The 14,820-nt window shown below is 48.6% G+C and overlaps 1 protein-coding gene across 1 annotated transcript; it reads right to left on the bottom strand.

Moving 5' to 3' along the window:
* Window positions 1–6,102: 6,102 nt before the first annotated feature.
* On the bottom strand, window positions 6,103–14,415 carry INSIG2 (insulin induced gene 2). Its single transcript, XM_066575252.1, has 6 exons — window positions 14,319–14,415; window positions 10,741–10,978; window positions 10,545–10,669; window positions 6,887–7,053; window positions 6,717–6,816; window positions 6,103–6,645 (listed from the first exon to the last, which is right to left on the bottom strand). The coding sequence occupies exons 2-6, from the start codon at window positions 10,946–10,948 to the stop codon at window positions 6,604–6,606; spliced, it is 642 nt and encodes a 213-aa protein (XP_066431349.1). The 5' UTR covers window positions 10,949–10,978; window positions 14,319–14,415; the 3' UTR covers window positions 6,103–6,603.
* Between the last annotated feature and the right edge of the window lie 405 nt (window positions 14,416–14,820).

Below are 14,820 nucleotides of genomic sequence, written 5' to 3'. Positions count from 1 at the left end.
CAGCGATCTTAGGTGTGCGTGGAAGCTGCCTGGCCCTGGAATCCCCTGACGCGCATTTCTCCTGCTGATGTCACTTCCAGACGTCGTTTGGAACTCCGTCATGAGTGATGCCACAAAGGACGTTATTTTTATGCAGCATGATTCAACATTAGGCGATCCCACGCTACAAGTTTTGTAGTCTACTACTTTGTGGCGGAGGCGCTATTACTTCTGGAGACTTCCACTTCACAATAATGGCACCTACATGTGACCAGGAGACATAGATGATCAGAAATTTCATGAACTGATGCCGTGGTAAAGGCGGCATCCTATGACAGCGCCACATTTACAGTCACTGAGCTCTTCAGTATGAGTCACGCTACTACCAACATCTGCCGTTGGGGACTACGTAGCTGTGTGCTTCACACCACAAATCAAAAATTAAGGGGCCACTCCAGCAAAAGCACATTTTCCATGACTGCACCACTCACTTGATCGTCACACCCTGGGAGGTCTTCTATGTATTGTACAGTCACTTTCATGCAATGCAGCCTCCTGATACTTATAAGTCACTATCTTGATTTGCAGATTTCTCCTTATTTTCTCTTCCTCTATGCTGTGCTAGCAATCACAAGATTCATCTGTACACCATCATATGATCAGCTAGATGCAGTACCATTTCTGCCTGCTGGGAGGACAGTGTGATTATCATTACTTTATTCTCTCCTAAATAAGCTACAAACCATAAGTATACAGTCAGGAGGATGAACAGTCATCTCCTTCGTTATAACTGTGTGACAGGAACCTCTAATTCTCATCAGTAACTGTGATAGGAGCTTGTCCTCTTCCCTGCTGGATCTAGTGCGTGCCATACCCCACTGACTCCTGGCTACCAAGCTACATTTTCCATGCACTATTTTGTCCACAATGAACGGAGCCTCCGATGCAGATGTGAATGATCCCTAAGAATGAGAAGACTGTCCTCCGCTGTAGATTAGAGTTCAATGAGGAATCACAGGTTGTGATATTTTCCAAGAACATCCTGAGGTCTCGCCGCGGTACGGTGTTTAGTTCCAGATGAGCGCAGAACGCTCCAGGTAACTGCAATTATTCATCACCGAACACCTGAGCATGAACTGATGTCATTAATAAGGGGCAGGGCTGTGACTACCTCTCAGACAGAATATAGGGCTGGTTGTCAGTATAATCTGTACTACAGATTTTAGTTGGGGTCTTGATGTGGTTTTTGCTGCAGATCCACACCAAAATCTGCATCAAACTTTGCACCGATTCCGATGTGACTGGTATCGGCCTCCTCTCCATTTACTCACCCATGTGTACGGGGGAAGGGGGAGAGGCAGCTGCAAATCACAAGAGAAATACAGAATAGCCTGCAGGCAACCTTCTCTCCATGTACCATGCAGTCAAATGTAAGTACTTGCTCACTGTTATCAGCCATTTCATGGCTCACGGCTGACTGTAACGTTCTTGAATACGAGGGTCAACAGGATGTGCAGAAAACTCCTTGGGACTGGTATTAGCTTAACCATTGCTTTGCTGTTAGCAGCCACTAGCCCTTTAACAGATGATGGGAGGAGTAGTGGATGGTCATGTGACTGTATTTATTGTGCCAACATCCAATAAAAAAATTAAAGTAACAGAATCTTATGTTGCTGCCGGTCGCCTGACAGTGATAACACCGCCTCGGAGGGAGACTTTATGGGTATGTTCAGGCAAACAAGTTACACAGATTGATACGGTTTGGGGCCAATCACATGATCTGTGATTGTGATAAAAGGGAACTACTGGTCTGTGTAGCAAACTTTGGAGAAGTTGTCACACCCATGGAACATGCCTCAGGTCTGGATAAAGATTAAGGAGTGAAGATGCCTCTAAGATGTCATCATAGTAACAGTATGAAAGGTGGAAGAAAAGACCCCTGTCCATCCAGTTCAGCCTATTACTACCCCAATGCTGATCCAGAGGACGGCAAAAAAACAATGAGGTAGAAAGCAATTCTCTCTATTTAAGGGAAAACATTCCTTCCTGATTGCAACCGAGAGCCATTTCATCAAAGGGCCATGTACAGCCGGTTGGCCTTTATGTCGCAATGTGGCAGAAACTCAACAGAATGCCATGAAAATGGGTTGAATTTGGAGGCCATGGTCAACGGAACGAAACGTGCATCATCATCATGAGACTGGAGCACCGAGAGACGTCACAAATCGGTGCCCTGGCATCACACAGCAGTGAATCCACAGCTGGCGACAGAGTTGGATGCTGCAATATTGATGGCAGTTTTGCGTAGATTGGCTATTCCAACAAATGCCCCTCACACCATCATTGTTAGCTCCAGAACTACCTGGCATGACGAATGGCACCGTGTGGAGTTCAGTGACGTAATCGATATTCTATCTCATAGAATGACCACCAAGCGAGTATCTGGAGGCAAAATGGTCATCGGGCCGTTCCTTTCACGATTTTGGAAAGCCACGCAGTTCATAAATGTAGAGTCACATTTGGGATGCCATCAGCATCAATAGCCGATCACCTCTAGTACACATCAGGGGCACATTGACTGCACTCCTTTATGTTGAGGAGGTGCTGCAGCCCGTCGCACTTCATATCTTTATGGTATACTCATGCCATCTTCCAGTAGGATGACGTGCGACCCCAACACAGTGAGCATCAGCCGGAGGCTCTGCAAGGTGTCCAGGTGATTCCTTGGTCACCACGATCCGCAGATCTCTCTGCAATCAGAAGTCTGTGAGACACGATTGGACGTGGAGTGATCGCTCTCCCACACGCTCAACACCTCATGGTCAGCTCCACCCCGGGACAGTATTCCAACACTCACCGAATCTCTGCCACGTCGTGTTAACAACTGTATCATCCAACATGGTGGCCCTACTACTTACTGACTATCCTGGTTATTGGGCCACAGAAAACACGGAATTGTATAACATGAAAAGAGATTGTTCAGAACTAATTCTCTATATGTTGAGTTTTGTCTCATGTTGAGCATTTCTTCATAGTGCGGCATCTTCTCTTTGAGACGATGGTCCTTGTCACAGTCGTTCACATCCTTACATTTGCCCATTCTTCCTGCTTCCAACACATCAACTTCAAGAACTGATTCATCACTCGCTGCATGATATATGCCAAAATAATATACACTATCCTACCGAAAGTAATCGGACAGCTGAACAAGAATCATATGCAGTATTTATTTCTATATGTTAATACTTCGTGGGGCTCCTTTGGCCCTAATGATATCGTATAATCTCTGTGGCATTCTTCCTACTAACATCTGATACACTTCAGCTGGTATTTCTCTCCAGTCATCCTGCAAATGTCTGGTGAGTTTTTTCAGAGAAGATGGACGCTGTTCATAATTCCTGACCAAACATTCCAGTTCGTCCCAAAGATGTCCAGTAGGGTGGAACTCTGTGCAGGCAGTTCAGTCGTGGACCAGTGTTGGATTTGCGACAAGGCGCGTTGTCTTGTTGGAAGTATGGCCGACCATTCCCAGAGTATTGCCACATTGTCGGCAGCACATTAGTACCTTGACAGTCTAGACACACCTCTGTGTTCATGATACTTGTCACTACAACCAATGGACCTAGACCCTGGCAAGTAATACATCCCCAGGCCATAATGGAACCATCACTGTACTAAACTGTTGGCACAGCACACTCAGGCAAAAGCCGTTCCCTGTGTCCTCCACACCCCGGTACGGCCATCTGCAGTGAAGATGGAGTAGCGAAATTTGTCACTCCATAGGACATTTTTCCATTACTCAACTGTACAATGACGACGCACCTTCCACCATGGTAGATGGGCCGATGCATCTTCTTTGAGAGAACTCCGCCGAACGTTTGCAGGATGAATGGAGGGAAATACCAACTAAAGTGTATCCAGCGTTGGATTCTCTCAGTGGCAAACTTTCTCCTAATGTCATTAGGGCCAAAGGAGCCACACTAAGTATTAACATATGTAAATAAATACTTCTTGTGATTCTTGCCAAGTGTGCAATTACTTTTGGCAGGATAGTAGATGGGGGACAGGATCTACAGGCAGACAACAGGTAAAAAACGGATCTTTTATTTGCAGAATTAGATAACACAGGCCAACAAATGTTTTTGAATTTTCTGTTGCATGAGATTTTGCATCTGCTTCTAGGTGCATTTTAAATGCGGATTTCAAATCTGTCGTCAGCTTTTGTGTGGATGCTATAGTTTTCTTGCAATTTGATATTTTTGATGATTTTAGTCGGAAAATCTATGCTTTCTCATTTAATTTTTTTTTGCCTTTCAGGTTCCACTGACTACGGGCTACATTGTGGTTTGTTTACAGTCAAGTAGGGGAGGTTAAATAGAGCGAAAGCCGAACCTCAAAAGGGAATAAGAACACGTCAGTCTCACGCTTTGTAATATGGCTTCATCAAGTAGAGACAGATGTGTGAATAAACCTGATGCCCTCTGCTACACATGTGGATGCCACACACTTCCTCATCAGAGACGGAATAGAACGTCTTTTGTGAGGCTTGCTTACAAAACTTACTTCAAAATTCCTCTTGGTGACCAGGACAAGAAATGGGCTCCGCATATTGTGTGCCATAACTGAAGAAATGCTTCGTGACTGGACCAAAGGAAAACAAAAAGGTCTACCTTATGGGGTTCCCATGGTTTGGCGAGAACCCAAGGACCACATTACTGACTGCTATTTTTGTCATGTCAGCATAAGAGGTGTAGGGATGAAAAATCGTCATGTAATCACATACCTGAATATACCTTCGGCAATAAGACCTGTACAACATGGTGAAGCTCTCCAAAGGCTTTGCAAGTGAAGGAGGTGAAGATAGTGAGGGTGATGAAGACCATGATATGGGGGATGAAATGGTTATAGAAAGAGAAGAATCCTCATCTGACACGGCACAGTCTTCCTGTCCTCAAAAACCTAATAAACAAGAACTGAGTGACTTAGTGCGTGATTTGGGACTCTCCAAGCAACCGTCAGAGCTGTTAGCCTCAAGACTCCAGGAGAAACATTTGCTACGTCGCTCAGGAACAGATTCTTAGTTCCGAAAGAGACAACAAGGTTTTATTAGATTCTCTTCAGAGGAAAAGGATTATGTTTTGTATCCCGATATTCCAGGCCTTCTCCATGAATTAGGGATAAACCCGCACAGTGCAACAGAATGGGGATGGTTTCTTGATGGTTCCAAGCGTAGCGTAAAGTGTGTTCTCTTGCACAATGGTAACATCTACGGTTCAGTTCCAGTTGGACACTCTGTGAATTTGCGAGAAGAGTACAATGATGTCAGGAGAGGAGCTGACCTACTGAAATATCATGAGCCCAACTGGATCATTTGTGTGGAGCTGAAAATGGGCAACAAAAAGGTTTTCCCAAGTATCCGTGCTACATATGTATGTGGGATGAAGAAGTGTCCATACCGGGAAACTTTAGGAAAAGCAAACATTGTCAACGAACCTATGGTCAGTCGAGACAGAATAATCCCCCACCACCACCCCCCGCTCCACATCAAGCTTGGCCTGATGAAGCAGTTTGTGAGCACATTAGATACATATGGCGATTGTCTCCAGTATATTGCTTCTGCACTTCCAGCTTTATCTTTTGAGTGTTCAACGGTCCTCAAATTCGTGTTCTTTTACGTGATGAGAAATTTGTCCAGAAGATGAATGGGAAGGAGCAGGCAGCATGAACGTCTTTGTAGAAGTTACTAAAAAGTTTCTTGGTAACTAAAAAGCCGAGAATTCTGAGGAACTTGTTGATAAAAGGTTAGTGGCCTTTCGTGAACTTGAAACACGAGTGTTAAGCTGCATTTCCTTAACAGTCCTCTCGATCAGTTCCCAGAAAACCTTGGGGATGTTAGTGATGAGAACGCTTCCATCAGGACTTCGTACAATGGAGGAAAGATATCAAGGGCGATGGGATAAGAACATGATGGCAGACCACTGCTGGTCCATAAGACGCGATTGGCCTCAGCAAGTATATAAACGCAAATCTCTGCCGGACTAGAACCAGTGCCGACTGTAATGGCCCGTCAGAAAGCTGTTGCTCGTTACCCTCCACGTTAGGTAAATAATTAATACATTTGCATCATATCAGCTGAGGTTTTTATTTCCCTCTGTACCAGGTACTTAATTGTGTCAAAAATGCCTTAAAGTAAAATATTTAAATGCTAAATTGCAAAAAAACTAAAACTTACAGTAAAAAAAAAAAAACTAACTCCAGATGTGAAATCAGCAAACTGAAATTATACTAAAACGAGTGTCCATATAAATGCAACAAAACATTTGTTGGCCGGCGATGATCTGTGCGTAGAGCGCCCACCGCAGCGTTCAGTCCGTGTGATGATGGTGACAACATGGACGATACATCAAGACACCGCCTCACGTCAAACAGTCACAAAACAAGCCAGATGACTCCATTAGAGTGCTCCACCATGGTGGGGGTGACATGCACATAGTTCAGGGGTCACGGCCCTCTTAACGTTCCCTGAAGCCCCCAGTTCAAGGGCTTAAACCTGCAGCAATCACAGATTGCAGTAACTTGCAGTCTCCAGGGATCATTGTCTTAGTTGCAGGAATTGCCACCTTCTCAGTCCCGGTGAGTCTTCTCTGTCAGTGAACTCCTCTCGTACTGAAATGGCAGATAACAGAGAATGAGACACAGGCAAGACGTGGGGCCAACGTCTACAGAACACAACTCACCATCTCCAGCTGACGTCCAATGTTCCCCATAGTGATCCCACCAGCAAAAAATATACAGGGCAGCCATGAGCGCACATATAGGAAGTCCGGGGATGTGTACCTACCGAGACAAGGAGGTGTCGGTGACAAGCGGCAACAGCGCACAGAAGATGAGCGGCAGCGGCACTTACTGGTACACTCCATGATACACAAGCAGCTGAGACACCAAAGTAGCAAAGAAGGCAATGCCGATCCCCAGGCCCAGGCCGCTCCGGGACCGGTCAAATGTCCACCACAGCCCAATGGACAAGGCAGCCAGTGTGAGAGACAGCTGCATGTTATTGGCGAAGTCCACCTTCTGATGGGGGGAGTCAAGGAGAAAGAACCGGAAAATAACCCACAAACCCCGCCAACCTGCCCCAGGAAGTGAACACATATCCCAAACCTAGAATATACATTTCCCTGTTTATTCTGACCCAATGTGTTCCTGAACAGTGTCGCAGATGGGAGAGAGGGACCCCGACCGATACCGCATTATCACCGATCTGCCACAGACTGTTGCGAGTGCTCTCGCTGCTAAGACCGCTTGTCACAGCAGAGCCTTGATCGATCACTCTAGCAGGATTGCAAGCGTGGAGTCGTTAGAGTACAGGTGGATCTGTACCCAGCTTGCCCAGGCTTCTGCATGCATGCAGACCGGAAGCTCAGATCACCCCCTGCTACCGCCCCAGCGCCCTGCAATACCCACACAAATACACGCTGCCACCACCAGCTGTTAAGGTAAGCCGAGATCCAGAGGATGAATTAGGAACACAATCTTCGGAGTTATAGTTCGTTTTAAAAGGACAAGGCTGACTAATAAATTGTAGATTTATTCTAGAAAAGGACTAAGTGCAGATTATATATGTAAGTAATGTATATAAACACACACAGAGGATATACACAAAGGGGAATACAGGTATACACAACAGAGCTTAAAAATAACAAGAGGAAAATCCCAGATGTGGGATACACGGCCCAAGGTTCTGTTCGTGCAGAGTCACTGAAGGAAAGGGACAGCCTTACGCTGAGGTCTGATCCTGGGTCTCTCTAGACCCTTAGGCCTCATGTCCACGGGCAAAATAAGAATTAAAATCCGCAGCAGATTTTAACTCTTCTCCCGCCCGCGGATCCGCACCCCATAGGGATGCATTGACCACCCGCGGGGTAGATAAATACCCGCGGATGGTCAATAAAAGGGATTTTTTAAAAAATGGAGCATGAAAAAATCTGGACCATGCTCCATTTTCATGCGGGTCTTCCGCGGGGACGGCTCCCGCGGGCTTCTATTGAAGCCTATGGAAGCCGTCCGGATCCGCGGGAGACCTAAAATAGGAATTTAAAAGAATTTACCCATCCGGAGCGGACCGGGAAGGTCTTCTCTTCCTCACGGCCGCATCTTTCTTGCTTCGGCTCGGCGGATGTGCCCGGCACATGCGCGCGGCACGTCGGCAACGTGCCGGCGACGTGCCGCAGCCGTGACGAGTTCATCCGCCGGCCGAAAAAGAAGATCCGGCCGTGAGGAAGAGAAGACTTTCCCTGCCCGCTACGGATGGGTAAATTCTTTTAAATTCCTATTTTCAGCGCTCATGTCCGCGGGGCAGGAGGGACCCGCTGCAGATTCTCCATGTAGAATCCGTAGCGGGCCTGATTTTCCCCGTGGACATGAGGCCTTAGGCCCAATGTCCACGAGCGGTTTTGATTTGCGGTGTCCATGTGGGAGATCCGCAAATCAAGCTGCCCATAGGGACGCATTAGCATCCAGAGAACAGTAAAAAGCACGCGGATGTGATTTTTTTCCCGGTGTGCGGATTGCTGTGAAGAAATCACAGCATGCCGCATTTTTGTGCGGATCCCGCGCGGAAGGCTTCCATTGAAGTCAATGGAAGCCATCTGATTCGCAGACCATCCGCAGGTGTCACTATGGACGGACCGCGGATCTGCGGGAAAAAAGGAGATTTGAAATAATAAAAAAAAAAAACAGCACAGTGCATGCGCCAAGCGTTCCAGTCTGCGCGCCCGGACACATCCATCGTGCTGAAGAAAGAAGATGCGGTTGCAATGGAGGACACCTGCGCCGTATCCGGAGAGGTAAGAAAATGTCTTTTCCTCTCCATGTCCGCGGGCACACACGGATTAGACTGCAGGATTCAGCTGCGGAATCAGTGCGAGCAAGTGGACACTGGGCCTTAGTTTTAACATTTTTCCAGAACACCCCCCCCCCCTCCACCGCCCCCTATGAGGTCATTCAGAAAAGGGTGGGGTAAATGCATGTGAACCGGTGGAAAACCATAATTCCGCAATTTGGCGATATCTTCACAGAGGATCCTCTGATCGGGGATATATGCCTGCCATATTTCCGGTCATGATATCAAGTGTGACACGTAAATTATACCCAGGTACGGGGATACGCAGTTTGAGAGGGCTCCGGGGCCCGTACTGAAAACGTGCGTGGGTGTGTTTTATTCAGCTGGGACCCTCACACAACTGATATTTATTAAAAGACTAGCTGATATACCCGGCTTCGCCCGAGTTAATTTGGTACTGGTGTTTATCTGGTGTTCACACGGAAAATCTTATGAAGTTGTTGTTACTTTAGAGATACTGGGGAAAAACATATGTTCACCATTTTGTATGGTTCTCTGCGTTACCCAGGAAACACCACGTGGAGGTAACCATGCGACGTTTCCTTCATATAAAATGACATCAGGAAGCGAGAGAATTAGATTACGTACGTAAAATTTTGACGCTAATTCTTTTGCGCTAGAATTGAATAATCGAGTTGGGACCCATTAACTTTTCCTATTTATGACACAATCAATACCCGTGCCAAATTTCATGTTTCTACGACATCAGGAAGTTGGAGAATTAGTGGCGAGTCAGTGAGGGCTTTCGTCATTCCCCTTGGTTTAACTGTCAGGGCCGAAACGGCTTGGAGAACTCGGCTTTTAGGTGAAGGCGCTTCCTGAGACTTTAGTAACAGGTAAAGGATGAAACAACGCGGCGTCCGCATGCTGATTCTAACCAAGCAGATATTTGGAGCCAGGAGACTTGAGGGGAATTGAGCGGTAAGGCCCATTTACACAACAATTATCGCTCAAAATCCGTTCAAACAATGGCTTTTGAGCGAATTGTTGCGTGTAAATGCTACCATTGTTTGCTTTTCTGCCGAACGACTGATTTCACGAGCATGAAATCCATCCTTCGTGATAGCAGGGACCGCACACTGAGTTCTCTACGGGAGCGCTGATAACATTGTTTTCAGCTGGTGCCTTGTGGCAGAACAAAGGGGCTGTATGCAGATAACAGACCACCTGCTGTTATCTACATACAGGGAAGGGAGCCTCATTTACATGCAATTAAAGCTAATAAGCTATTAATGGGCATTAGTAGTTTATGCAAAGTTATCACTCAAACTATCAAACTGTCTTTTGAACACATTTTGAACGATCATCTTTGCAGGTAAATGAGCCCTAAGGTGAGGTCATACAATTACCGTTCTAAATGCAAATATCCAGCAGGCGGGAGGGGAGGAAATGGGTGATTTCTATAACTGATCCCAACTATTCAAGGCCGGCATGGTTTAACAATGGTTAAAAAACTGGACGCTGAATACAGGTCTACGGCCGGACATACAGAACAAGATGGATGGCGGCCTACAGTGTCTATATCACAAACAGAATGCCGGGAGTGCAGTAAAGACTGAAACAACGTAAGTCTGTAACGATGTGTAACATTTCAGAGGGCCGGGTGACCGATCAGAGTGATGGCGACCTCTAGTGGTAGTCAGCGACACATCAGGAAGGATACAGCGCTAGCGTGGTTTATACCCACGAACACGGCCACGCAGCGCATGACGCTGGACCATTCTCTCTTGAACTTGTGCGGTTCCCCCAAGTGTCGGTCGATGTAGGGATACAAAAGGCCAATAGCAGCTGTGGAAGCAGAACGCAGCGGTGACCCCAGTGACATCCTGAAGACGCCGACCCCCCAACTGGTAGCCTACCTGCAGCCGTTCCACAGCACAGCGGCACCCACCAGGCGGAGGAGAGGAGGCTGGACAGCACGTCCGGAGGGAAGAGCGTCACGTTTCTCTGCACCTGCAGCAGATTCAGGACCAGCGCCAAGAAGACGCCGATGAGGAAGAGGAGAAAGCCACGCAGCTGCAGGGTCATCCTGTGACTGGGGCCCCGGACATCCTGTCTGTCACCCATCACCGGCAGGGGCCCCGGGAGTCACCGCTCCTAGAGAGAAGAGGGGGATCAGTGTCTCATCCATATATAAGATACAGGGGAGGAGGGGTATACACTGAAGGAGCACTGCATTAGGAACGGCTAGCGTGCGACATCTTGTGATCAGTAAGGCGGTACCACGGTCTGCTCTCAGATAATGTGCTGAACCCTCCTCTGCACAGCAGGAGGCATCATTTGGTGGTCATGGGTAAACATGGTGACTTGAGTGACTGACAGTGGGCAAACTGTTGGTGCCCGGAGGTGAGCGGTCAGTATTCCTCAACCAATCGTACTTGTTGGCTGTTCCCTGTACCAAGACTGGTTGAACCAGGGATAGCCATCAAGCAGAAGTCCATACAGCAGCAAGCCACATGTGGTTGATCGTAGAGGCGAGCGTTGGGTGGCACCTCTAGTATCTCAATAGTGACGTGCCACAGTGAGCCAACTGACCAGCAATACAAAAGGGGGGAAACTAAACGATTTCCACAATGACCATGCGGCGTACATTGTGTCAACTGGGGTTCAATAGCCAAAGACTGACAAGGGTGCAGCTGATGCCACCGCGTCATCACCAGCAATGCCACCGCGTCATCACCAGCAACGCCTCGTATGTGCGCCCAGGAAAGACGTCACTGGAACTTGGACATGTGGCTGATCCTAGAGGCGAGCATTGGGTGGCAGTCTAGTATGGCAGTAGTGACATGCCACGGTGGACCAACTAGCCTAGCGGTACAACAGCGGGCAAGTTAGACAATTTCCACAATGATTATGTGGTGTACCTTGCATCGACCGGATTCAATAGCCAAAGACTGACAAGGGTCCCCCTGATGATCCCGCGTCATCACAAGCAATGCCTTGTATGAGCGCCCAGGAAAGACGTCATTGGAACTTGGACACATGGCACAAAGGCGTCTGGAGCGACGAGTCCCATATCCTGCTGGGCCATACGGAAGGTCAGGTCCGCATCTGGTGTAAAAAGCATGGAGCTGTATCCCATATTGTTGGGGCCGGTAGTACTGGTGTTGTGGTCTGGAGAGCATATTCCTGGCATGGCCTAGGACCGTTGGTCATCATACCACAATCCTTGAATGGTGAACGCTACAGGGGCCTGTTAGCTGACCGCCTGCACCCGTATCTGCAGGAACCCTTCATCAACCACAGTGGCATCTTCCAACAGGAGAACACTCCGGGTCATCGAGCTCAGATCACAATGACCTCTACACGGTGGCCCCCGAACCCATCGGACTGTCACCCCATTGAACATGTTTGGGATCTGCTGGAAAGGGCTGTGAGATCTGCTCCCACTTATCCACAAGATGTGCGCCAACTGACGGCGATGCCGCAGCGGGCATGTGGCGGGTATGGAAGATGTTCACCATCTTGTGGAATGTGATCCTGGACGTCCTAAAGCCGTGATCACCCAAAAAGCTTGACCTGCTTGTTACTAAGTAGGTATTCCGAATGCAGTGATCCTCCAGTGTATATATGTATACACAGGATGTAGGGGGGAGGGCTATATATAATTACACACAAGATATCAAGATACAGTGCAGGCGGGTCATATATCTACACATATGGAATATACGAGGGGGTTATATATTATATATACACACACAGGATCTAGAGGAGGGGGTTATATATTATACACACACAGGATATAGAGGAGGGGGTTATATATTATATATACACACACAGGATATAGAGGAGGGGGTTATATATTATGTATACACAGGATGTAGGGAGGAGGGCTATATATAATTACACACAAGATATCAAGATACAGTGGAGGCGGGTCATATATCTACACATATGGAATATACGAGGGGGTGATATATTATATATACACACAGGATATAGAGGAGGGGGTTATATATTATATATACACACACAGGATATAGAGGAGGGGGTTATATATTATATACACACAGGTTATACACACGGCGTTGTAATACACGCTGAATGGAGTCAATGGCTTCCATGGATCCACGCTCCGAGCGTGTAGATGAGCACAATAAATAAACCGCAGCACGCTGCACCTCTTGAGGCTCCGCGCAGCGCGAGCCGTATACTTCTGTATGGGCAGCATCTTGCAGGCGCCGTCCATACGCTATATATGGCATATAGGCGGCGAGTCATACACAACCCCGCTGTGAGACAGAGAAGGGAATTTAACACAAAAGACAGTCACACTGCGCAGAACCGCGTCCGTGAGATCCGCAGGCAGCGCATACACACCGCTATACTGCTGCAGGGACCCCACGGACAGGGGCCCGAAATGTGATTGGCTGATTGTGAACACAACCACATCCCCAAATATAAGAGGGCAAATTATAGAGCCGCAGTACTTTAGTTTTGTTATTCCCCCGGAGTCGCACAGACCGCCGATCCCCCCCCCCCTCCCCCCTCCCGGGGGGGAAATAAACCTCGAAGGAGTCATTTTTGTTGGATATTTTAGTTATGACAAATACGGGCGAAGCCTTATTACATGACATATCGTATGGTCTCCCAACACCCCAGATCCCACAAGATAGTCCCCGATTCATGACGCTGCCCCATTATACTAACCACCCGCTTCTGCTCTCCGTTTGCCGTCCCTTCTGATCCTGCTGATCTCCCTGATCTGCAGTCCGGCCCCAGCGTTAGCACAACGAAGGCCACTGATTGGCTGCAGCAGTCATGTGCCGTGACCAGCGGTCGGGGCTGAGACAAGGGGAGATCAGCCAGAGCTAAAAGGACAGCAAGCAGAGCGGAGAAGCCCTTAACGAGGGCACTGCTACTACCGGGCCCGCCAACGGGGGGACACTGCTACTGCCGGAGCCCGCCAACGGGGGGACACGGCTACTACCGGGGGCCGCCAACGGGGGGACACGGCTACTACCGGGGGCCGCCAACGGGGGGACACGGCTACTACCGGGGGCCGCCAACGGGGGGACACGGCTACTACCGGGGGCCTGCCAACGGGGGGACACGGCTACTACCGGGGGCCAGGAACGGGGGACACTGCTACTACCGGGGGCCAGGAACAGGGGCTACAATCGGGGCCGCCATCAGGGGACACGGCTACTACCGGGGCTGCCATCAGGTACACTTACTACCGGGGTTACAACCAGGGCCGCTATCGGGGGCTCTATTACTACCCAGGGGTATTTACTACCAGACAGGCTACATTGTCCCTCCTTTCACTGCTCAGCTGTTGCTTGGTCTGTACACACAATATGGGGGAGGAGGTCTGATATACGTGAGACACGGGGAGGTTATATCTACACAGAATACAGAGGCGCATATATCTGCACATACGGGGGGGATACAGGGGACGGCTGCGGCTGTGCGCAGGTATGTTGGGGTCTCTCACCTCTCCCTTGTTTGTGCCAATCACCCGGAAGTCTCTGTACTCTCTTCTGCGGTTCAGCCCTCTTTCTGACTCTGGACCCGCCTTTTCCGGTCTGTTACGTTTACCTGCTAGAGGCCGCCAGTTTATCACGTGACGTGTCTGCCTCGGTAGTTCAGGCGCCATTTTGGGTGTGACTGTTGTGTCGCCTGAACGCTGTTTCTGGATCCATGTGAGAGGCGCCGCCGGTGGTGATTAGACCCCGAGGCCGGTCACCGGCGGCAGCGGAGCCGGGACACACTGGAGGCGGAGTGGGATGTCTAGGGGAGAGCGGGCGGCCAGGGGACTCATACCTCCATGAAAGACTGCAGAGCTGGCTGACACCAGAGGAAAACAGCGTTTGGTGAAGGAACAAGGAGAGCTGTCCGTAGGGTCACCTCAAGAGAGGATGCAGTAGTGGGGGCTCATGTTCCACCTGACAGACCCCAACCTCACAACACTCTTCCATAGAACGTAATAGGTGATG

This window comes from Eleutherodactylus coqui, chromosome 8, assembly GCF_035609145.1.
Source record: "Eleutherodactylus coqui strain aEleCoq1 chromosome 8, aEleCoq1.hap1, whole genome shotgun sequence".
Lineage (NCBI taxonomy): Eukaryota > Metazoa > Chordata > Amphibia > Anura > Eleutherodactylidae > Eleutherodactylus > Eleutherodactylus coqui.
This window is presented reverse-complemented; position numbering and strand designations above follow the sequence as displayed.

Coding starts and splice junctions, on each gene's coding strand:
- INSIG2 (XM_066575252.1), bottom strand. CDS start 10,948: ATGGGTGACAGACAGGATGTCCGGGGCCCCAGTCACAGGATGACCCTG. Junction 7,054..10,544: donor GTATAAACCACGCTAGCGCT/GTATCCTTCCTG, acceptor TCCCCCCATCAG/AAGGTGGACTTCGCCAATAA. Junction 6,817..6,886: donor GTGTATCATGGAGTGTACCA/GTAAGTGCCGCT, acceptor TTGTCTCGGTAG/GTACACATCCCCGGACTTCC.